Source organism: Scomber japonicus, chromosome 2 (genome assembly GCF_027409825.1).
Source record: "Scomber japonicus isolate fScoJap1 chromosome 2, fScoJap1.pri, whole genome shotgun sequence".
Taxonomy (NCBI): Eukaryota; Metazoa; Chordata; class Actinopteri; order Scombriformes; family Scombridae; genus Scomber; species Scomber japonicus.
Genome location: NC_070579.1, coordinates 15,702,770 through 15,728,193, shown reverse-complemented (window position 1 = coordinate 15,728,193; position 25,424 = coordinate 15,702,770). Strand labels below are relative to the sequence as shown.

Sequence of the window (25,424 nt, the reverse complement as noted above, 5' to 3'; positions counted from 1 at the left end):
AGTATAAAAAGATCAAGATAGTTCCTCACACATGTTACAGACATATTAAAGTGAGAGGAAATGTACATAGAAGTTACGCTTTTAGTCTTAATTAGTCTCCTTTTCTTTACTATCTATTGTTATATTAATAACCTATATATTATCAATGTATCTATAATTTTGTCACCCCTTCCATACTGCAATGTTGCTATACTGTCTGTCCCGGGAGAGTGATCCCTCCTCTGTGCTCCTGAGGTTTCTTCCATTTTCCATTTTGTGTGTGTGTGTGTGTGTGTGTGTGTGTGTGTGTGGAGAATGTCTTTATTTGAATCGAGGAGAGAGGATGTTGTATGTTGTACAGATTATAAAGCCTCCTGAGGTATATGTGAATTGTGCAGGGTTGAAGGTCACTTTGGAAATATAATAGGTCACAGATTACTAGTTACCCTAATTAAAATGTAACTATTTCAATTACCTAATCAAAGTAATGTAACTTATTACATTTGTTTACTTTTCTAATTTTCTAACAAATGTTTTCAACTGTTTGTGTAAGTGTACCCATTAAGCCAATCAAAATTTAAGTGCAGGTGTTTTTCATGGATACTGAGTCAGTATTACTGACATGATGTATATGGGAGATCATTTCTTATAAAGTAAGGTTTATGTCTCATTTGAACATGTATTCATTTGTTCATGTGGGTTTTGGAATATAAAATAAAGATATTTTATGAAAAAAGTCAAAAGTCTGGCATGGGCTTAATTGGTACTGTGACACAATTTAAGTCATGTGTTCTCCAAATATGCCAATGTTATGATTTATTTACATGATATAAAAAATATTGATTTTAAAGAATGAAAAACAGTAATATATGTATTCAATAATATGTATATAAGAGATAATGTTTCAATCATTTGTGCCATAAAGCTTTAGCATGTAACTTCTCTGTCTACTTCTTTGACTGAACATCTAATATCATCAATCCCTGAGTTGTGCAAACTTATGCATTTGGATATGATGCCTGAGAAGAGTTATCATGTGGCAGAGAGGCAGAGTAAGGTCTTTTGGAGTTAGGAATTTCCTGTCTATTGTGAGCCAGTCTTGTCCTGGTGTTGGTTCACCTGTGCCTCTAAATGTTTCTGCAGTTGTGGCATAAACACTTCAATCAGTTAGTGTGAATCATGTGAGTTTCATTCGCTGTCTAATTGAATTAACTTATCTGCTGTTGTGATGACGGTGAGTGGAGATTGGTTACTATTCTGGAAGATTATAGTTGCTTGCTTTCAAATCTGTCAGCCACTGAGCTTTGGTGTCATCTGAGTTTTATCCCCAGTATCCAGTTAGCCAAAATGTGTGCCTTTCATATATTATAAGAATGTAATGGTAATACATCAGTGTTACTGACCATATGCAGCAGACATTGACATTTGACAATCAGATATTGTTTAAAGTCCCTTCTGATCAAAAATGCGTTTTGCTTATTGTTACTTCACTTGGATGTTTGAGCCTCATGATTCATATGCAGTTTGACAGATGGCTTTTTTCAAATTCATCTGCTGAAGTCTGTACCTATGTGTAAGGAGTAGACCTATAAGCATAGTTTGGAGGGAAATCATGGTTCAGTTTGAAATTTACACAAGTGTGATGCAGAAACTTGATGCCTTCATTACATGTAATGGTGTTACGTTATTTAATTACAAAATAAATTTAACTGTTGTCCGTTACAGTTACTGAGAAAAAACGTGTAATTAAATTACAGTTACTTATGAAAATGTTGATGAATAAAAAGAGTTACATCTGAAGTCAGACTTTTAAGATTTTGCTCAGGAGGAGGGTTTTTTCCTCAGTTTTAAATATCTAACAAGTAATCTGTAACCTATTACATTTCCAAGTAACCTTCAACCCTGCACAATTCACAAATGCATCAGGAGGCTTTACAATCTATACAACATACAACATCCTCTCTCCTCAGTTCAAATAAGGAAATTCTCCACACACAAAAGACCTTAACGGGAGAACATGGAAGACACCTCAGGAGCAACAGAGGAGGGGTCTCTCTTCCAGGACAAACAGACATACAATAGATACAGTATGTGTGCCAAGATAGCATAATTGCAGGATGGAAGAACACAATGACAAAATGACAGATAAATTGATAATATATAGGTTATTAATATAATAACAGTTGATAGTAAATAAAGGGAGGTGAATTTAGAGTAAAGGTGTAACTTCTATTCCAGGGGCAATTTTACACCCTAAAAATAAATAAATTATAGGCCTAATTGTTTGTTTTTTTCAAAAAAAATATTTTTTTAACTTACATTATTTTGCGAGCCTGTCTGTTGGAGATGGGACAAACAATTATGCTACAGGTTCAAATTAACAGGTTTAATGTAGGCTACTTTGGATAGTTGTGTCATTAATATTGTGTTTCCTCAGGGTTCATTAACTATCTTAGAGTCCTCTCTTGTAGAAATCTGTGATTGTTTATTCTGAACCATTATTATTATGACACACTCTAGTAGACCACTCTACTATGTATTAATATATATTGTTGAATTCTGTTATCCAGTTAAATGAGTAGTTTAGCAGGGGGTTTGAACACTTGCAGGGCATTGTATGTTAACATCTCATTCACACTTCCTCTCACTGTACACACACACACTTACATTTTAAATAGAGTAACTAGTGATCTGTAACCTATTATATTTAGTAACCTAAAGTAACCTTCCCAAGTAAAACAAAACTGCACAAAACAGCAAAAATCAGTACTAACTAGTCAGCGAAACGAAGGCGGAAGTAGACACGAGGAGCTCATTTTGATGAGAAGACACTCTTTGTAGAAGTTGAGCTACACGCACACAGATGTCAGCAGAGTTTCTCAATCTGTCACTTTGCTAGGTGGGGTGCGTTTGATGGAGGAAGGAAAAAATTGGATAGAGCCACAGGGACTTTCTGACAACTCCTGTGAACCGCCTTCCGATGAACACTTCACCCGACAGGGTATTGGTATCACCTTTTAACCGTGGTACCTGTTAGCTACTCTTCTCGTTGTTTGACAAGTGAGGGAACAACACCCATGTGTCAGAAGTTAACATGCTAACCAGCGCTAGCCTCGACTACTTCACATAGCTATGGTTCCTCCGCTACACTTGAAGTTACCAAAAGCGAAAGAAAGTGGTAATTTGACTAGTACTTTTTTTTAAGCCACCGACTAAGTTAAGCGACATTTGACGAAGGGGGGGTGGTCTTTTTTTCGTGCTGTTAAAGAAGAAACAAACAACAAAAAGTATATCAATCAGTCGCAGAAATGGGACTGCACCCGCTTGAATTCAGTGAATGCTATCTGGACAGCCCAAGCTTCAGGGAGAAAATCAAGGCACACGAAGCAGAGCTGGACAAAACTAATAGGTTTATCAAAGAACTGTACAAGGATGGGAAGAACCTCATCAATGCAACAAAACGTGAGTGTTTTTTATTATGAATTAAACTCAATGTAATGTAGGAAAAATCTTGATTTGTCTAGTCTCTTCAAGTCTGTCAATGATTGCTGTTTGCATTTGGTTAGTAAGTGGAGCTTTAGAGTTGAAAATAGATGAATTAATTGCCAAATAATGTGAGATATCAATACAAAACATAACATATTAAGTATGATCCTGCTTTTGTAAAGAAGATTCATGTTTTTGAGGAAGTAGCAGTCCAAAACAAGGGCTTGAGTGTCTTTATGAGCCCCCACCCCACCCCTTGCTATATTTGCTCAGTCACACACCTGAGCTGGGTTAAAATGATTAGATTGTTATCTCTCTGACCTCTAGCCTCCTGGGCTGGGCTTTGTATGTAAGGTGCTTTGGTGCTGCTTACAGCCACACTTCAACACGTAGTCATCAAAAATGAACTGCTGTCTTGTTGGAAAAATCCCTCACAGTGTCTTTATGATGTTTTATTGGTGACTGATGTTTTATGAGGTTTTTTACATTTGTATTAAATGAAAGAATGCTGTGTATCATTTGCATTTGCTGAAAGAGTTATCGTCTAACCGAGAATGACTCTGCTGTAGTGTTGTCAAGCCGTTGTCAAGACATTACTATAGTTGCTCTGAGCTCTGGATCTATCTATCTTCTCTAAAAACCTTCACACACTCATATTTCATTAAAAATGGTGGTTTGATGTACATTTCTCCCTTTAAAACATATGGTCATATTGCAATTTTGATAACATTTCAATGAATTGTCGAGCCCAAAGCAAGGCGCTGCTTATCTTAGTCCATCTTTGTCTTTCACTGGAATCGTATCACACTCACTTGATCATAGTTTCTTGTAGTTTTCCAAAATTCTTTCCAAAAAGTTCAAGTTCAAGTAGAAGAGAGAAATCTTTAGTATCAGTTCCTCCACAATGCAGTAGGGAGGGAAAATGAAATAAATATTTATAATAGTATAAGCAGAAGTAATGTTTTTTTTTTAAATTTGTTCCTATATTATAGACAGGACTTCTTGCACAACACACTTTACATATTTATAAACGGAACAAATTCTTAATAAGGTGTTGGTCCATCACACGCTGTCAGATCAGCTTCAGAATGTCTTGGCATCGATTCGAAAAGTCTCTGAACTCTGCGAGAAGAGATATTTCCTCATTTGGTGTTTTGATGATGGTGCAAAATCTCTGGTGACGGTGAAGGCCGTAGCTTATGACTCGCATCATTTTCATACTCGTCAAACCATTCAGTGACCCCTCCTCGTACCCTGTGGATAGGTATGGAAAGGTGACCACTTAGAACAACTTTGTATTGATTAGCAGTGACTCTTCCTTCCAAGGGGACGAGTGGAACCAAACCATGCCACCCACAGCATAATGCAGCCCCCAGATCACCTTACTGTAGGGGTGAAACATTCAGACCTGTATCACTCTCTTGGTGAACGCCCATTTAGCAAGAATATGGTGATGGCTGACTCATCTGACCATATCACTTTTTTTTTTCTCCACATCTCTGTAGACCAGTGCCTATCGTTTTGCAACACTGAACTCACAGATGTGCATTCATCTTTGTAATGAGAGGTTTATGCACTGCAGCTCTACTATAATATCCCTCTCTTTGTCGACTGACTTTTCTTACCGACAGTCTGATCACGTCATGCAGTCACATTCTCACCTGAGGAATGTGAATGCAAGAAAAACCCTTAGGCACGAGCATCAGTCATGTAATGTGTGCTGTTGACCATAGTTTCTGTACTTATGTATTTATGTATTTCCCATAGATCTAAATGCAGACGTCACCTTTAGTCAAACAGCAGAGTTGAGTAGTCTTAGTAACTGAAGCTCCTGCCGTCCATACCCCAACAATGAACCCTCTTAAAAGTCACTCATATCTTTTTTCTTTTGCCACCTTGATACAAAATCAGAATCAACTTGGCCTGCTCAGCATTTTTACACATACCACAGAGCATGACCAGATATTAATTACTTAATTGCACCATGCAGTGCTGCTGTGTGAAAGCATCTGCATTTATACTGTTGCTCCACTTTTTGTCATCATCAGTTTTCATGTGCTACCTACAAAACTAACAAAATAGTTCAGCTTTGTCTGATGTAATGTCCAGCTCCTCATTACGGTAAAGATGTAGAGGAAATTGTTATTGACATTATTATATTGATTTTAACTACACCACCCAGCCCTAGGCACATTCACGCATGCTACAACACCATGCCAACATTGTTCTTTTTAGTCAGGTTGAGCTCTGAGGATGTTGCTCGAGTGAGTGAACTGAACTGAGGTCAGTCTGTCTCAGTTCCTGAAATAATGGTGGTGTTATTGAAATTGTAGGTGTTTCCCAATGTGTTGTAGTGTGCGCTAATGACTCAGAGTGAGAATACCTATCAGGATTTCCCTTTTATTTAGTAGGAAGTAGTTTCAGTTTGTTTGTGGCTTTCAAGTGATGTGCTATCTAAGGATGCTATGTGTGTTAATTAAACTCTCTGCTCTATACCACCAACAAACCTGTATTGTTGACACCAGGGAAGATCAATCTATAGATCCACGCCGTTTGTATCAGGAAAAAAAGCAGGACTTTTTAGCGCTGGTTTTTTTCCCCCTCTCTTCACTCAACTCTTTTGATTCAGTCTGTTTTAGCTTGTGGTTTAACACCGCTGTAACTCTTCTGCTTCACGCTGTCACCCTGTGCATCACTACACTTACACTAAGCTATTATTTGCATACCTGTGGCATATTGTACCTGCTATTCAGCTCTAACCTCCCTCATCACTGCGATTTTGCCACCAAGCTGATTTTCTGAGTGTCTTTATCGCACACCCTTGATGTAACTGTTAGCTCTACCAAAGTGTTTAATTAATAAAATAAAATCTCAGGAAGGAATTATTTTTTAAGCAAACATCAGCATACTTGGTGTTCAGTTTCACTTTTATTTTGTAAAAGTCAAACCACCTAGATTATTTTCAGTATCATTTCATTTGCCCATTAGGTTTTTGGCCCGTAAAATCTCAGAAAATAATGAAAAGTGCCTGTTATAGAAATTTTGTTCAACCAGCAGTCAGATGTAGATTTGTCGTGTATGACCAAAAAAAGCATCAAATTGTCACTTTTGAGAAGCTAAGACTAGAAAATTGGTAATATTTGCTTTAAAAAAAACATTATTTGATGAACAAAATAGTTGCAGATTAATTTTCTGTCGATCGATTAATCGTTGCAGCTATGGTTATTCTCCTGTGATGTATTGTGGGGGTTACACATCTCTTTCTCCAGTCGCTCCGGTTTTTGTAGGCCATGTGGCGCTACAGTACCTGGAAGGGCAATCTGGTCACCGGTGAACTCTGGTATTCACTGTCACTCACGGATGAGTTGATTTTGATGCTGTGCTATGTTGGTGTGTAAACTGATATACAAGATCCAGTTTCAGGACAACGTGTCATGTCTTGTACATCAGACCTTAGTTGACTGAGGCTAAACTATGCGTCACTTTTTAGCTGCTGATTCAGGAAGGGCTCAAAATGAATTTTCGAAATGGTCGTCCTGAAATCTGAAGTTAGTTTTAGTAACTCGAATCACTCTCTCCGGTCCAATAGGAAAGTTCTGAACACTAAATTGAATTTGAAACATCATGCAGCTTCAGACTTAAACAAAACATTTGGTTCGATTGGTTTTGAGGTAAAATACATCAATATGATCATTATCTCCTTACTGCGTTAATGACAGCTGGTCTGTTGCTGTCACACAAAATCAGCGAAATAAACTACACTTCTTTTTTTTTGATATTCTCTGTGTCCTTTATCTCACATAATTATTACTTTACTACTATTAATAAAACAAAAACAAAAAGACCCTCACTAACATGGCACCTCACAGACAATCAAGGCACCACAACGGCAATCAATAGCTAGCAAGCACTTGATCTAAGCTAGCTAACTTACTGGAGCTTTGGACAGACAATGTGGATTCAACTGGGAGCTGTGGGAGGAACATACCAACATGTCTTCATGGTCTTGGTTGTCTCTGTGGCTTTCCTTGTGGGTCTTAGCTTGCTTTACCACCATTAGTTTTGCAGCCACTTCAGCATCTTTTGACCGCAGGCTTTTCGCTACATCAGGAGCTGACTGGGTATCCCAGAATGCATTTGCACCAACAGATAAGCTAGTACACCTGCACCAACCACCTTTTTTGGTCACCATTTATGACACATGATTTTGTGACCTGCTGTGTGGGTTAGGTTGGTTTAGGCATGAAGAGTGAGATAAATACTGCAGGTCACAGAATGTGCTGGTTTACTAAATATGGTGTAACACCTGCAGCAGTGGCGTCATGGTGGGTATTAAACTGTGCCGGGCTAAAAGTCAATTAAAAGTTAATATTATCACTTTATTAAGTTTTAGCATGAAAGTAACAATTTAGATTTCCGTATGTTGTCAGTGTATCCAAATAACAACAACAATACATTTTTTTATTTTATTTTTTTTAATTGTCATAATTGTCCCAGACAGTGTGTTGTGTCCCTGGGGTTATTTGTACAATCCCCAGGGCAATGTAACATCTTCATGTTTGAACACTGTTCAAAGTGTGTCCAACATATCAGATTTCAAGTCTCTTAACCCTCATTAAGCCTCATGCTCATGAGAATATGGCCGGGAATCTCGCTCATATTCTCATGAATTCCAGAGAGTTTTCCGGCAGGAATTGATGGTCATGTTCCTATTTACTGACATTAATGAAGTGCAGACTGTGCTGTCACCCTTTAAGGACAATGAAAATGTGGCCTGTCCCTTCTACCAAATGACTGTTTTTGACATTGTTGGATCACTGTAATTATGGGGTGGCTCCTCTCCTTGCTAATAGCAGTTGTAGAGTAACTCCAATATCATCCTACTTCCATAGCTAAATATGAAAATATTGCTCATGACCCGGCTGTTACAGACAATATGAAGACATTAAACATTTGTTGGGCTATTTACAAAGGGTGTTTCCAACTTTATATATTATTTAATTGTAGGCAAGGGTAATTAAACTAGGTTGAGAAGTTGTAAACTGTCAACATTATGAATAATCACACACATTTCAGACATATTGGGCTCATATTGTACTCGTATGTGTTCCCAGCATTAACCCCCAGTGACCAGAAAGATTCTGCTGCATTAAAAAAAGACAGAATTTAAAATAATTTATGTGCAGGTGTCTAAAAGGGATTGAATTCTGCATGATTCATGTGGTTTAATTTTCTAATATTTGTTAATATCATTGAATGCCGTGTGTCCATCTTCATAAAAGTTAGTGGACTGTGAAGACTTACTCAGACAACAGTGGAAATAAGTCCAAACATGTCTTTACTGCATTTTATAAATACATTCAAATAATGTAAGTAAACCAAACATCATTTTGTTACAAATAATCAAATTGCTCAACAACAACAACAACCAGGAACACAGATTTCAGACTTTATTTAAGCCCAGTGAATAAACTATAAAGTTCACATTAGCTATAACTAAAGTTATAAGTACATTATGAAGTAAACAGCTTTGTTCATTTACACTCTTGAGGGTGGAGCTCAGCTCCAGACTAGCACTCAATACTTGGGCATTACTCTGATAATCTCGTCTCCTGAGAGTGTGACCCTTCTCCTCTTTATAGAGATCATAGAAAACAGCTCAGCAGTCCTTTTTTCTTTAGTGTTTGTGGTTTGCAGCTTTGAAGCTGATAAAGTAGTCTAGCTGGATGAACTTGTTTGCTCAGACAGTTGTTTGTGATTTGAGAGTTGATTTGGGCATTAAAAGCTGTGTAATCCCCTATGTATATGATGGTCACTGTTACTGTAGCTTTATAATAAGATCTAACACTCAGCAGTGGTGTAAAAATGGTTGATTTAACATTTTGTAGTAAACATCCCAGATTTTATCTCCTTTTTAAAACATGTAGTGACCGGCACGCATTCAAGAGTTGTGTGAGAAAATGCTTTACATTACATTTGACCTCACAGTGATCTGGTTCGGACCGTGCAAAGTCCGTCTGTCAGTCTATCAGTAACTGCCTCCACTCCTACGGCAGGGAGGATGTCCCATTACGGAAAGTCCTTGGTTCAGAGAGGAAACTTTAAAGCGGGGCCCTGGGCCAGAAAGCTGTGACATGGAAGTTGCCCACTGGAGGAGCAACATGCAGATGTGCTTCTGTTTCAGAGGGTTTCCTCCACAGGAACTGTGTCCTGTCTATGCCCCTTCAACTGCCCCTCACTGTTGTCCTTAGCAAATGCTTTTATTTGCAGGTCTTGACAGTATGAACTCTATAGAGTTTCATAGTATAGTTCATCTTGTCAGTACCTACCAACCAGCTTCATCAGTGTGATTGTATCTTTTGTGTTTTGCAATTATCTGAAAAGTGAAGTTGAGTTGCTATGGGGTCAAACATTGTCATTCCCACAGCTGGACTTCCTCTAGTGAACTGACGAGTTGGCTCATTAAACAAAACTTTTTATATCACTTTTTCTTTTTTTTCTTTTTTTTTGGCGTCACTACACGTTTCACTTTGAGAAACCAGCTTTGGTAGGGTCTTTTTCTCAAATGGCAGACGGGTTTCAGAGTAGACTGCCATGGTGTGCTTTGGCTCACTGCTGCTCTCTTGTAATCACATTATCGTTTCTGCCAAAGAGCCACATCACAATCTTTCATTAAAATCGTATTAACACAAGACGTGAAGTCATGTGGGACTGCACTTTTTCTCTCACTCCAGAAAGAACAAGGCCAACTATCAAAGTGATAGTGTATTTGCTAGATGGCACGATGTTGCTTTGGGGGGGCTTCTTTTGTTGCTCAAGTGAATGTGGAGAATTATCAGAGACCTTTTTTAATGCCTGATGTGCCTTAACGGTCATATATCATATATCTCATATATTCATGATTAGCCACTTGGCCTTTATTGACAAGATGCGGTTTGGCGTAGCCTCTCCCTATAAACCCACTTTGAGAGTGAGGAAGTCATGAATGAAGTAATGCATGCTCTGTGGCTGGGGTGACAGAGATGACTGGGAAGGGATGGGTGGGTAGGCTCTGTTGAGGGCAAAGGTGGGAGCAGAGTGGAGCCACGATTCAGACTGGAAAAGATGGGAGAGTGGAACAGGAAGGGCTGTGGAAAGGCACAGCATGTAAACGCTGGCTGCTCTTTCAGGGCTCGGACCAGGCAAGCTCTGACCTAAGTGGCACATCTGATGAGACTGTAGAAATCATAACAAACAACACTTCATCAGGCGCCAGCGAATACACTATGGACATCTTCAGCAGCTGAACTTTGACATATACATACCTTTCGTGGTTTGTTTTGGGGAAAACTTTTGAAGCAGTTGGAGCACATTATTATTACAGCTTTAAGATATACAGTGAGTGAAAAACAAGTTCAAATAGTAGAATAGTTTCAGCACAGTAATCATTTTTGTCCATTTTATCATCAGAGAACAAATTAGGAAAGTTTCCAATATTTGGAAAAAGAACTAAACAATTATTGGATTGACCTTATTATTGATAAACAGAAAATTAATTGATGCATTTAATAATTGTTTAGTTGTTTATCAAGTACGACACCAAAAACTTCAATGCCATTAAATCAAACTTTTTTCTTTTTTTTTTGCTATTCATCAGACAAAAGCATTTTGAAACATTTCAAAACTTGTGGCTACTCAACTCTGCTGTTTGACTAAAGGTGACGTCTACATTTACTGTAGATCTATGGGAAAGACATAAATAAATAAGTACAGAAACTATGGATGACATTTCTCATAACAGTATATTTTGTAAACAGTTTAGTTGGAAAATCTACAATAGGTTAGCTGATAAACATAGTGGCTGTAATAGCCTTTTTTTCATTCTGTACAGTATACACCTGTTGCACATTATCTTTGTCCTTTTGTTACTGTCTTTTTGTGACAGCTGTCTTGTTGATAAAAGGCTAAGCTTGAGTGACTGCTGCTTTGATCTGTGGTGCTCCACAATAACCAGAGTCCTGTGGTGAAGTACCCTCCCCATTGTGTTCTCTATGTTTTTCTACCCACGTCCTCTGAATAGCGGCACCAGTGTTTATGTCACATAGGCATGCTTTTTTTTCACATTTTTCCTATTACAGAAAAACCTGGCCTGTAATATCTGATAGATGTAAGGTGGGGTTTGTATTACTCATACTCTAAAGCCAGTAGACTGCAGTCTCTGGTTTTCTGCAGAGAAACTAGCCAAGTTTGACAGTTCCCAGGTTTGCTCTGAAATGCCTTCCTTTAAAAGGCAAAAAGCAGGCGAAGCCTTTGCCTTGGACTCTTGTGTGCCCTTGTGTGTGTGGTATTTCTATCTTGTGATAGTTCTTTCCTTTTAGACAAGGACTATCTTTTCAATCTGTTACGCAGACCTCTCATCTGACACTTTTGTTTATTGCTCTAGTGATTGTATCCAGTGGATCTACGCTGTTCGAACTTCAATTGACACTGTGCAGGGACATGAATACAGTCACTATTTTTTTTCCTCCTTCAAATGTTGCCTGGCGTTGATTAATGCGGGGCCCCCATGTAACGGGCTAACATTCATTCTTGATGTTTTATGTAATGAAGTCTATGCAGCTTGGTCTCATATCCTCCCATATTAACTGTCCACCCTGCAGTGAGTTAAACATGCATGCAGCATGTGTAATCACATTGTGAATGGGTGTGATTCTGTACACACTTTTGTGCACAACACTCACATATGGCTCTAATAAAGAGACTGCAAATCTGTCCATTGACATCACTGTTCTTGGAGCACACTCTAATGGTCTACAGTGACGTGAGCCTTGACCCTGACTTTGCCCGGGACGAATGATTTCCCTTGTACTTTAATAAAACATTTTTATTGTCCATTATCACATTGCTTTTTCACATTCCATCCAAAAAACATGAGTTGATAAGGAACAATGCCAAGTGTAAACACAATCCAATAGTTACAAATTATTTGTATTGATTAGTTCTGCAATAGAGTTGTAAAAACTGTGTTATCCTGATCACAGCTTTATGAACAGTATTAATTTGTATAATAGTGGATTACTGTCTGAATTTCATCAGCTCTTCAGTCTCTTTTACTTTACAGTGACACTGGATACTGGCCTGGCCTTACGTCAGACACAGTATAGTTTGCTGAGGCTTAGTTCAGGTGTGTCACAGTTCATTGTAATGCTGTCAAAACATGTTTTTACTATCTGGGGGAGCAACTGAAGTTTCCACTCTATATTAATGTGTGTTGTGGGGTCATTTGAGTCCTGCATGTGACCAATAGAGCTCCATAATGCCCAGGACTGATTATATGACTTTCAAAGTCTTCTGATCTTTGTAGTAATCACACCAGACAATGTTGTGTCTTGTAATTGGGAATCTTGAAGTTGTAGTGGTTTGTACTCTACATGACCAGAGGTCACACATTACAAGATCTTTCACCAAGGAATCCTCAATGAGTCTGTCTGGTCTCCAAACTATCGTTTGTCATGAAAACACATCCAAGAAGTGACAAGAGAAATGCTGTAATACCATGTGTGAGGCAGGACAACAAGCGATCTAACTTGTTTGGGCAAAAAAACAAGAAAAGATTACGGGTGAGATAATGGATTTGGATACGTCAGGTTACCCCTCACCCTGTGTCTTGTACTCTCATTGGCTATAGCTCGTCACTGCCCTCATTGCCAGTCACAACAGTTTTCACACTACATGATTTGGACTCACCAACAGGTCCAGATATTTGGCTTGCTTTATCTTTCGGGAGTCTGCGATGCATTAGCAAGTCTCTCGGATCACATCTTTGAACAGTTCACACAAAGCGATGAGGCGGCATTTTGCAAGTGCTGAGCAAATGCCAGTATGCCTCTGATCTGGCGCTCCTGTCGTTGATACTCAAAATCTGTCAACGAGTGGAAAATCAGGGCTACAGTCATGTAGTGTGATCTCTGCATAAGGCACACTGATTATCCATCAGGCTAATAGAAGATAAGAACTCCAACAGAACTTAAAGGCATACTATGCAGGATGTGTTGCTTGTTGTTTATAAGCACACAGCAGTCAAAGTTGGCCCTTCCTCCCCAGCTTAACGAGCAAGCGAGAGAGATCAGTGGTGCTCGAGTGAGCTTGAGAGTGAATAAAAAGAGGGAGCAGTGCTGTCAAGAACAAAGACATGAATCAGATAAATTAAATGTTTTTTCTTCTGATTGTATCATGGTGGCTATAAAGCACAAATAAACATGATACCACACCTCAGTACAACCCTGCGGGAAGTTGCTGCAATGGTGGATTTTGTGTATATGCAGCCAAAACTCAGCCTCACCCTTGTTCAAACAGACACAGAGACCTGTTCTCTTTATACCTCCATGACACAGAGAGCAGAAGACGGGGACGGAGACAGCTACGTATCCTGGTTGCTACGCTATGAGTCCCTCCCTGTGTGTTGTAATTGACTGGGGACTACACACCTACTGTCCAAAGGTTGACACCCAGTAACACCCCGAAACAAGCAAGTAATAAGAAAATAATTAAAGGGGCAGGGTCTCTGTAGATACATACCCCACCACACACTTCTAATGTGTTATAAGTGATGATTGAGAGGTATTAATTTTGTACGAGTCTATACATTGTTTTTTCTTTTTTTCTTTAATGAAAATCCTGCATAATGTGCCTTTTAACATGCTACTACCACAGCTATTGCAGTATGAATACCAACACATGCATACTGTATGTGACGCTCGATTCTCGTCTGACATGCAGGTGGAAACATTCAAATGTAAACAAAGCAAACTGATAACAAAGCCAAACAAAAGCAGTGCCAGTATAGCAGATAGATTTGAATAGTTGAGGCACTGATAATAAATCAATATTCAACATTTAAAATAGCTTTTCTATTAAAGGGTTTAAGCATTGATTTAAAATACCACAGGCTGAACTTTGCTGCGTTTCTCTGGCAGACTGAAAGGCATCGGAGGCCAGACACCTTGTCACTCTTGCTTTGAAGTGTGCATATAAGGATCACTTGAAGGGCAGACTATTGAGTTACAGCAAGTAAAGTAAACGTTATATTTTTAAAAGGGTTATATTAATGAAAAACAGACGAAACCATAGTTGAGGTGCTTTCAGGCAACATTGGCATACCTGACAAAAAATGTTTAAGAGGTATGAAAGGAGAGTAATATAATGCAGAGTTGAATATTGATTGAGAGTAGTCAAAAGAGGCTTCAGCTGTCAGCTGTTTTAGCAACAATGGTTAACAAGTGGTTTTGTCATAGTTTGCCTGACTAGATTATTTTACCACTGTGTAGTAAGTTATACAATGAGGTTCATAAAGGATTTAATATGGTTAAAGGTATCACAGTTAGAGTATGTTACTATGGGCCTGTTACTAAGAGGATTTTGTGCTGATGAAACTGTAATTCTGTGAAATGACTCATAAAAAGAGGAAATTCAAAAAGTATACTAGCCAAATTCTCAACTCCAAATGCTGTACCTTAGTGCATAATGTTTGACAAGGGAAAAATAAAAACATTAGCAGTGGTGAAATATGATAATAGTGGTTCAGTCAGTAGGGGTCTTATGTCAGGTGTTCACAACAGGTAAAAGATACCAGTTTAAAACTAAGAGCGGTACAAGGTGCCAGATCCAATCAAAACTACTCTCATTTCTTACTGCTTACGGCTTACTGGACTTTTTAAAGTCCACTAAGCTTATAGAGGTTATTCTAGAGCATGTCACTATAGTTTGTGTTGTCTGCAGTTATTCCATGCACTGAAAATTAAGGACTATTATCTAAACCAGAGTGACCAGAGTCACCTTTTATGGAGTTGCACACCCTGGCCTGCATTCTAGCTCTCTGTGTGGTTTAGATTCCTCTTAGATTTACAGTCAGTTCAAAGTAAATTGCTAAGTTCAGTTGACAAATGTTTGCTCCCAAAATAATGAACTGACAGGCTTATATTTGCCATACCTTTATTTTGAAAAAATGCCTGCAACCCTTATTAACCGGCTCCCCCATAACACTTCATCAGCTTGTGTTTACATCAGTTGGAAGCCATCTGACAGAATTTTTTTGCCAAAAAGCAAAAAGCTTTTTTCAGTTTATTAGCAATGTATAATACGCTCTATAAAATGATTTGGTGTGGTTGACATTAGTTTATATTATAAGTTTAAAGTTCTAAACTAGCGTCTAATAAATTAATGCAGTGACTCAGGTCTGGTTATGGTCTGATAATAATAAGGCATCCCAAAACAATCCCTCCCACCTCTTTGACACCCAGCTACTATTGTTTGTCAGTGTCTCTTAAAGGTATACTATGCAGGATTTGTCAGTTGGTATTTGTAAACACACATCATTCAAAGTTGGTGGTCGACCTAGCTAGAGAGTGAATGACGAGGGCGAGCAATGTCAGCGGGAGTAAAGCCTTCAACCAGGAAAGTAAAATGTTTCACAGTGGTTGCATGCTCTGCGTAGCTCAGCTCCACCCTTCGTCAAGCAGACACACAGACCTGCAGCTCTTTATAAATCCATGACACAGAGACAGTGAGCAGAGCAGAGGAGACAGAGAGAGACGGTGATGTAATTTGGTTGCTACACTACGAATCCTGGCCTCATACCTTGTACTCTGAGGCAGAGGGTGGGGTGTCTGCAGATAAATACACTGCTACACACCTCTAGTGAGTCATAAGAGACGATTGAGAGGGATTATTTTCTATGAGGCTGTACATTGTTTTAGGGTTTTTTTGGGTTTTTTTTGGGGGGTTTCCTACATAGTATACTTTCAATTTAACTTTGCCAGTGGATTATTTCTTTGTTGTCTGAGGAAAAGGACAGTTATTGACTATCTCTTGTCTTGATTAATAATCTAAAGTCAGGTCTGTGCAGCATCTTGTAAAAGTTCACAAGCCAAGAAATGAAGTATTATAAGCCATAAACAAGTCATTAATCCTCTTGTTTTGCTCACTGTCATTAGAAGATATTAGCTATGTTCATGTTGACAGATAGCCATGCATTTCTTCTTCTTCTTTCTGTTTAAACAATTACCTCATGCACAAGAAAAGAAAGAACATTTCCTCCAGGTGCTATATTAAGACCTGCTCACAGAGCAAACAGTTGTTAATACTGTCACATACAAGCTGTTCCATTGTCTGTGGTGAATCTCTTAGCTTCCTGTAGTTCGATGACTTAAACAAATTGGCCAAAGGAGTCGAGTAGGTGCAGGTGTTTAGTTGGCCCGATGTTTGTGTTTTGTGTTTGTTTAGATCTGAGATGGAGCTGAGAACAGCTGAAAGTGCATTTGAAATAACTGTTTGAAATAAATTACTCAGGCAGAAGCTATCCCCTTTGTGCCAGGCTCAGGCAGACAGACATTGTCCAACACCTCTCACATGTTTGGGCTTTGGGCCTTACCGTAGATTTAATCCATTGCATGTGTACACACACTGCTCAGAGAATCTCTGTGTGTAAGCAGCAGGATAGCCACGAGTTGACATTAACAAGTAATAGAAAAGCAGCTCAAACTAATTAATTAAAAAGTGAAAGTACTGGATTGTTGCTCTGATATGTTATTATGATCTGTGGAAATGAACCCCATTTACAAATGTAGAAGTAATTGTTAATATTGTGAGCATTTTTGTTTTTTTCAAATCTTGTATCACCTTTACCGAAGCGTAAACGGACTATAAAGGCAATAGTAGAATCTATTTTAGAGGTCATGAAAGGCCCAATGGACTAAGACACCATGTTATCACAATGTGTAGTTTGTAGTTTGAAAGGGACTGGGCACCTTGACTGCTTGTCATCCTCCTTTCTCTCTCTACCCTCTGTCTCTACTGTGAACTATCAAATATGCCCCCCAAAATATTTAAATAGTAATAATGATTAAAAAAAATCATGCATTTGCATTTTGACAACTTAAATTGCAATTCTATAATCATGCAAAGTTAGTGCAAGGTAAAAAGGCAGCAAAGAATGACTGGCTTATAAATGTTAAAATTAAAAGCACTTTTTTCTTAGCAGACATTATTTGATGTGTTGTAGCAGGAAAAATTCATATAGAACCAGTAATATTGAAGATATTGTAATCTAAATGTCCCAGTAAGCTTTGTCAGCAAGCCAGCATTCACAATAGCAGGGCCCCCTGAATTGGTCTGGTCTGATGGTAGCTAATGTTAGGCTGTTTAAGGATATTAATACGCCATTTACTGTAACCTTTAAAAAATCTGCATGCTAACATAAGAATGTAAACATGCTCACAGCTAGCATGCTCATCTCTGTGACTTGCAGCAGAGGTCTAATGGATGATTTAGTCTGCAGTTAGTTCTTATTTGACTTTTTCCAAAATTGTAAAACACAGTGCACATGCTCAACAAACACAATGTGACCTCCTAACTATCCCAACAACGCAAATTTACCAAAGATTTATGATTGTTGATAGCTAAAATGAAAAGAGAAAGTCAATATTTACAGCTTATATTTTTACTTTGCTACTTTGGGGTGTTTGTCAGACTGCATTCTGGGCTCTGGTAAATTCTTCATTTCTCTGCAATTTTTAGCCTTGTTCAGACTTGAACATTTCAGAAACCATTCACTCAAATGTTGGGAAGTATTTGCTCAAACCACTCAGAAAGAATAATAATCATTATAAGCCATAGCTCTACATTCGAGCCAGCCTGGTACAGTAATGCCTTTGTAACAGTTACAGATGCTTAAAAGAGTCTTGAGAGTTGTTTGCAATGGTTTAGCCTGGTTGATTGTTCCCCATAGAGTCCCAGCCATCTGTCAAATCTAATGACACTGCTCCTCTGTATACTGCTCATAGCTCCAGTCTTAAAATACCCCTGCCACATTCTGTCATGCGTCCCTCGGGACTGCCATAGGTCAGAAATCCCACCTCGGGGAATCTCTTGACTGTTTGAAAATAGATTTGTTTTTCTTTATTTACTGATTTGCAGGCAGAGTGTGGACTTCAACAGCATTTATCCACCTCTCAAAATCAGAAATAGTGATTCTGCAGAGATCCTTGAGGCTGTACATGTACACTATGTGTGCTGAGTAATTAAAAGCATAGATGTGTATTTATAAACAATAAATACAACATTAAGGCAGTAGGTAGTTTATGGAAATAACTGCTAACAGAGAAGAGTTTAAATAAGACTTAGATTAGTTTAAATTGTGCTGAGAAAGATAAATAGGAATATGAATTAGCAGCATTATACTACTTATTTTCTCATTAATTGTGTAAGCTACGACTTGCTCACAGATCATTAACTAGAGGTGACATGTGGTACATGCCCTCCTGGCATTGTTACGGTTTGCAACAGGATGTAACAGACTATAGTAAAACAGGATGTTTGCAAAGTGGTTAACTGTGCGCGATGCATCAAGCCTACTTTCAAAATAGCTTATAGTGGTTTACCTTTTCCAAAATGATTCTCTAGTACAATATCTTTATAATGTAGTCTTTGTAGACAAAATGTTCTTCTTCAGACTTGTTGACAACATGCTATAATCATATTAAGCTCCTTTTTAAATGTGCTGTTTTTAATGTTTCTCATAATTGAAATTTTCTTTCAGAGCTCGGGATGGCACAGCGAAAGTTTGCTCAGAGCTTGGGAGAGTTTCAGTTTGAGTATATCGGAGATGCAAAAACAGATGATGAGAAATGCATTGGTAAGTATGGTGTTACCGCCTCGCATGATTGAAACTAACCACTAGTTGTGTTACCACCAAAGCAGACATAAAACCTGTAAATGTTTGTTTACAGTTCTTGCTCAAGCTGCAAATTAAGAACAGTTTTCGGTGTGCACACGTGGTGGGAACAACTTATAATCATGTCTTTTGGGCTGCATGTGTAAGCGAGTGGGAGAGTGAAACAGGATGATAGCATTTATTACTGTGTTTGGATTTTTTTTCTTCCTCCAGATGAATCTTTGCAAGAGTTCGCATCATTCCTCAAGAACCTAGAAGACCAAAGAGAGCTGATGGTGAGCACAACCAGTCCAAACCTGCTTAAAAGCCTGGGGAAATACCTGTGTGTGTGTGTGTGTGAGTGTGAGTGTGGGTGTTTGTGTGGTGTTAAGCACTTGAATTGTTTAACTGTGTGTGTGCTTGCACTGTGTGTGTTTCCAACCAGCCTACACCTATTATTGCCCATATTTGGTACTTGCATCTATTAATGTCTAACTCTGTCATCCACCAGAGATCCCAACAGGCACATGTAATGTCATTTTCTCCAACGTACAGTGCAGCTACATAATTCAGTAGGCGGAGAAAACCAATTCCCTAATGGGTGGATACTTATTGATAGTGTTCCTTTCCTTCTGCCTGTCTAAGGGTCACTGCTTCAGCACCTGCCTGGGAGTGGCTGCAGAGAGGACAGGAGTGCATATCCGCATTATTACACTGAAGCTTTAAATACCTAGATAGATCATATAAGCTACTATTGGCAACAAGGTTCACAACAATACAGCACATTACAACACACCCCTATAAAAACTAGCTACTGCAAAAAGCCTAGTTAAAATTGCTCATGTACTGACCACAGACATTGCACATCTGATACGAAGGAAGTTATAACATTCTTAAATGCTGCCTGACTGACTTTATGACAGTGAGTTATGAACCACCACCTTGTTAAAGTTTCACATTGTGTACTACTGTACATTCCCTGTCACTTATTTGTGCTGAATGTTGCATGCATTTTTTTGTCATTTGAAGATTTCTACAATTTAGTAATACTTTAGGCTTTAGGGGAACAACTTAAAATAAAAACATCTAATACATGTAAAAACATTTTTTTGGACACTTTACAGAGTTTCCAACTTTTTATAAACAGCCATTTTCGTGTAATGTCTGTCTCTAGTGTATGAGGTTAGGCAGTGAACCCATCATCAGTAGCTGACTTCAGATGACTGCTTTAGCGCTAGGCACAGACCATAATGGTAAACATGATGCTCAGCAAAGCACAGCGCTGTTCAGCACATTGGGATGACATCACAGTGCAAAGTAAGGAAAAGTAGGATGGGCATGCAGGCACAGACATGCCCTGCAGCCAGCACAGCAGAAGCACTGGAGGAAAGAAGAAAAATACACTCATTCACCTTATTAATACATTATTGCAGGACAAAAATACTCTGAAATAGTATAAAAGTAGTAAAGTAGTTATGTAATGTCTGTTGTGTAATTTAGCATATCAAGGCCAGTAAGGCATCAGTCAGAAGGCAGCTGCCCTAGAGGCCAAGAAACTGTATTGAGCTGCCACTCTTCACTAGAATCAACAAACATTAGAACATGTCGTTGTGTCATATCAAATATTAATGGGCTTTGTCATTGAGTTAAGCAATAATGAAGGAAAGACCTCTCTCTCTGCTTCTGTCTAGATGAGAAACATCACGGAAACCTTAATGAAACCCCTGGAGAAGTTCAGGAAAGACTACCTCGGCACAGTAAGGGTACTGTATTATGGTTACTTGCCTCTTCATAATATGTGTTGTAGCTCTTAACCGAATAATAATTATTAAAGATTAACGTGAACGTTTGGTTGCTAATACAAAATTAATTGTGCTACATATATAGCTCTGATCTCCTCACACACCAAGAATAATCTAGTATTTTGCTCTTCTTATATGCTTGTACTTCTTCTGCTGCAGGCGGAAAGAAAAAAGTATGAGAAGGAAACTGAGAAGTATTACAGCTCTCTGGAAAAGCTTCTGAATATGTCAGCAAAGAAGAAAGAGCCACAGCTACAAGAGGTACTGGTCTTTAACTAATCTCCCTGACAGACATGTAAAATTCAGAACAGCAAATCAATTCTGACAACTAGACGGATGGAAAACAGTATTAAGTTTGCTTTGGGAATCTCTGTTTGGTATTTGTCTTTGCTGCTGTGGGGAAGAACCTTGCTGCAAAACTGTTGGTCTGCGGAAGTTTCCACTGACGCGCCTTGCAGCAATAGTTTTTCCTGGCTTGTTTGGAAAGGAAATGTGTACTCGCTTGTACTATACTACCAAGGTCATCCCTGGTTGCTGTAGTTTGTGCAACAAGCCATGCAGCAGTACCATAAGATGAAAATCTAAAATCTGGGAAATAAAGCGACCTCTCACTGAACAATGTGTTCAGTGAGAGGTCTGCGCTATTCCGTATAGCCATGTAAGGCTTACCCATATGTTGTATACACCGAGCAGAGAGGACACTTGAAACTGTTAACATTATGACTGCAGGCTGCTCAGTCTGTTCTGACTCTTGTGACATAAGGGTCTGAGGTACCAACACAGATTGCTATCAGACTTGAATAAATAGACCCAGTGATTCATTCAGAGCCACAAGAGTCATGAACTTCATCAACACTGCATCAGTTGTTACAAGTCAACCCACTAAACGGTAGCATACACAAAGAAAAAACGCTTGATCTCACTTATTTCAAAACCAATAAGATATGTATATTAATCAACAGTTGACATAAAGGAGACTGAGACAATCATGTTGTCGGGGAAAAAAACACTTATCACACTTACACTACAAGTCTTAGTTATCTACGTCACTTCTTTGTAATTCTTAGATAGATATTGTACATTTTGGGACAGCACAGTTGTCCCCTTATGGCAAGAAGGACTTTAATCCACTGGCTGGCTGGAGCTTTTGTATTTTATATTTGCCCCCCAGTAGCTCTGGTTCCCTTCCATGGTCCAGGTTACATTAATTGGGAACTCTATGTTGGCCATAACTGTGAGTTTGAGCATGTTGTCTGTTGATACATGCCAGCCCTTTGATATCCAGCCTCTAGCTCAGAATGAGCTGGGATAGGCTCCAGTATGCATGCGACCTTGCAAAGGACAAACGGGTACAAGTAATAGATCGACAGACTTATTGTAATTCTACCACTGCTACATCTGTCTGCCCTCTTTCAGTATCTTTTGTGTGTGTTTGGGGGGGGGGGTCTTTCCTTATCCAAATTGAGGATCTAAGCATATTGGGTCTCATATGTTGAACAGATTGTTATTGTAAGTCCTCTGCGACAAACTTCTTATTTGGGAACAAATAGACCCAGAAGTTAACCAGAAGTATGATCAACATTTGATAGAGTGCCACCCAACTACAGTTTGTCTTCTGTGGGAATTTAATGCCATAACATGAAATGTCTCCAGCCTAAAATTGCATCATATAAAAATCTACCAAGATCATAACGTTTCTCCTTTGCTTCCACGCATCTGTCTGATTACACTCATCATGGTGTGTGTTTTCCGCCCCTTCAGGCAGATGGCCAGGTGGTAGTCATGAGGACGCACTTTCAGGAGGAGTCGCTTGACTATGTGTGCAAACTGCAGGAGATCCAGGAGAGAAAGAAGTTTGAGTGTGTGGAGCCGGTGGGTGACTGACCAGAGTGGAAAGTCAATGCTGATGTGGCTTGTCTTCCATATTAAGAAATAGCAGGGGTCAATATAGTATATGCAACTAGAGTTTAAGGTTCATTCTTACTGGATAATGACTACACCAACTACACCATCATAATCTAATGTGACCTAATGTTTCAGACAGTAGTCTTTCTCTTTCACTTGCTGACTGCTAGATTAACATCTCTTATCTGTTTTCTACTGTATTGTTCTCTGTTCAGATGCTGGCCTTCTTTCAAACAGTCTTCACCTTTTATCACCAAGGCTATGAGCTTGCCAAGGACTTTGACCATTATAAAAAGGAACTGCAGATCAATATTCAGAATGTAAGTAATATACATTTTTAATATGTCTCTAAATTCCTTAGACTAAACATTGGAGCCGAATAACAGTGATACTCAGTGATGCTATTTGTGCCTTGAAAATAATAAAGTACAGAGTGACCACTAGTTTGGTTTCTTCTCTCCTGCCACTTTTCATTGCACTCTTTGCCCTGCTTCATTTTTAGCTTTATTATACTACTCCTAATTATTCAACCAGTGTCATGGAGATAAAGGGTTTTCCAAGTTGTACTCATAAGTTTTAATTTGCAGTGACCTTTAACAATAGGGGGTCATCCTACCCTAACCACTGAGTTTCAGGAAATGACTTAGCACATTGTGTGGTTGTTTTGTCCTCTCTTCCAGACAAGGAGTCGATTTGAAGGCGCACGGTCGGAAGTGTACGAGCTGATGAAGAGGTTCAGAGGAGCACCTCAAGATTACAGACAGACCAGCGCTATCAGCTGTGAAGGCTACCTCTATGTACAAGAAAAACGTAAGATGTGTTTTGTACTACACTTGTTTATTGACAAACATTACAAACTCACAAATAAACACCTTCCAATAGAATGGACAGAGACAGTTGACGAGAACTTGCTTAACACTTTAATTACTTTGATACATACAGTAGGTTTCAGTGACACTATTTAAAGGGATATTTGGAGAGGAAAGTGTCTACCTGATGTGAATGTTTTCACTAAAACTACAGACTTTATTTTTTTTGACTTGCTGACTTCATGGTGTGTTAGGAGTCTTACACATGTCAGCCTGGAAAATCCTGCGGCTGCAACTTTACTTTTTGTCATGTGTCACATCTGTGCTTTCTCTTTCTAGGGCCACCTCCTTTCGGTTCAAGTTGGGTCAAGCGCTACTGCACATTTGTCAAAGAGCAGAAGATCCTGCACATGGTGACCTTCGATCACAGATCCGGTGGGAAAATTGTGAGTAGTCAAAGAGTGGGTGTGTCATGTCACAAAGTCTGTATATCCCAACTGGCTTCACTTTGCAATTTTTAATTTTTTACATAATGACATGTCATCTCTTTAAAGTTTTTTTGGTCACAGAAAAACATTCTGAACCCTAATTTCTTATTTTTCAGGGTGAGACAGAATCTGTCACGCTCAAATCCTGTCTCCGCAAAACGACAGACATGGTGGACAGGAGGTTCTGCTTAGAACTCGACATAACAGACCGGTACGTCACAGACACACTGATAATATTATGTTTGCAGTTGAAGATATTGTTTTACATTACATCAGAAGTGACAGAGTGACTTTATTTGATAAGTTTACCCCTGGGTAGATCTTTCAGGAACACAATGCAACATTTTCATAAGTGCCTTTACAGCCCATATATTATCTTCTGTGATATTCCAAATTAGCTAGAGATTTTAGCTCCACATGCTTGTAGCAGAGGGCAGGATAGGGGGATTTTTACTTGGAGGGCTGCCCTTACACACTTTGCTGGGAGGATTTGTCCCACCCTGCTGTGCCCTCCTGTAATAGATATCTCATTTTGTCACACAACTTAAGTCAGCCCGGCCCCTTTTCTGTAGTATTAATAGAAGAGCAATACCCCAGATTTAGTATGGAAATTCAAGTCCACATATCCATTCTGACTGTGATGAGTAAGCTGATGCCAATCTGGTCTCACACGATTGTACGTCTCCTAAACCAGCTGGGCTGACTAATAGGGCTCATATTTGCAAACTCAAGGTGCAAGTGCCCTTGGGTGCAGGTTTCACTTCTGTTTCACAGAATGATAAACACTTTACATTTTCACTTACCTTACTTTACTGCTTTTCTCTCTCAGGCCGGGGACAGTACTCACAGTACAGGCCTTGTCTGAGGATGACCACAAGTTCTGGATGCAGGCCATGGGTGGGAAGGAACCTGTGAGTCAGCTGCCTCTACTATGTCATCATCTACCACTCACACTTGGCTCATGTAGTCCCACTGTATTGCTGTTAGACTGACATCAATATAATTCTTTATAGTATATTATTTTGGCTTATGACTGCACTTCATGTTACGTGTGTCAAGCGCTTAACCTGTACTGTACTAAACCATGATGATGTAAGTTGTTGTGTTATTTTTAACAGATTGGATCATATCTGGGAAGGACTTTGTCTAAAGAAAGAGGAAGTAAGTATCAAAATGTACTAGACTATAATTTTCTATATTTCAAACAGTTTTGTGGCCTAAAAGAAAAACATTAAGTTGCATGAGAAACTTAATAAACATTTAAAGG

General features: G+C 38.8%; 1 protein-coding gene across 4 annotated transcripts in view; it reads left to right on the top strand.

The window, feature by feature from the left end:
• Nucleotides 1-2,884: 2,884 nt before the first annotated feature.
• Nucleotides 2,885-25,424, top strand: part of arhgap10 (Rho GTPase activating protein 10) — a 49,227-nt gene continuing 26,687 nt past the window's right edge. For 3 of the 4 annotated variants that reach the window (XM_053331311.1, XM_053331330.1, XM_053331302.1), the window contains exons 1-12: nucleotides 2,885-3,441; nucleotides 19,040-19,135; nucleotides 19,388-19,449; nucleotides 20,845-20,916; nucleotides 21,115-21,216; nucleotides 22,717-22,827; nucleotides 23,076-23,180; nucleotides 23,541-23,670; nucleotides 24,009-24,115; nucleotides 24,274-24,368; nucleotides 24,987-25,068; nucleotides 25,276-25,318. In XM_053331311.1, coding sequence (XP_053187286.1) covers nucleotides 3,288-3,441; nucleotides 19,040-19,135; nucleotides 19,388-19,449; nucleotides 20,845-20,916; nucleotides 21,115-21,216; nucleotides 22,717-22,827; nucleotides 23,076-23,180; nucleotides 23,541-23,670; nucleotides 24,009-24,115; nucleotides 24,274-24,368; nucleotides 24,987-25,068; nucleotides 25,276-25,318 — 1,159 coding nt within the window. In that variant the 5' untranslated portion in view covers nucleotides 2,885-3,287. The remainder of the gene's footprint in view (nucleotides 3,442-19,039; nucleotides 19,136-19,387; nucleotides 19,450-20,844; nucleotides 20,917-21,114; nucleotides 21,217-22,716; nucleotides 22,828-23,075; nucleotides 23,181-23,540; nucleotides 23,671-24,008; nucleotides 24,116-24,273; nucleotides 24,369-24,986; nucleotides 25,069-25,275; nucleotides 25,319-25,424) is intronic. The other variant, XM_053331320.1, reaches the window with a different exon arrangement.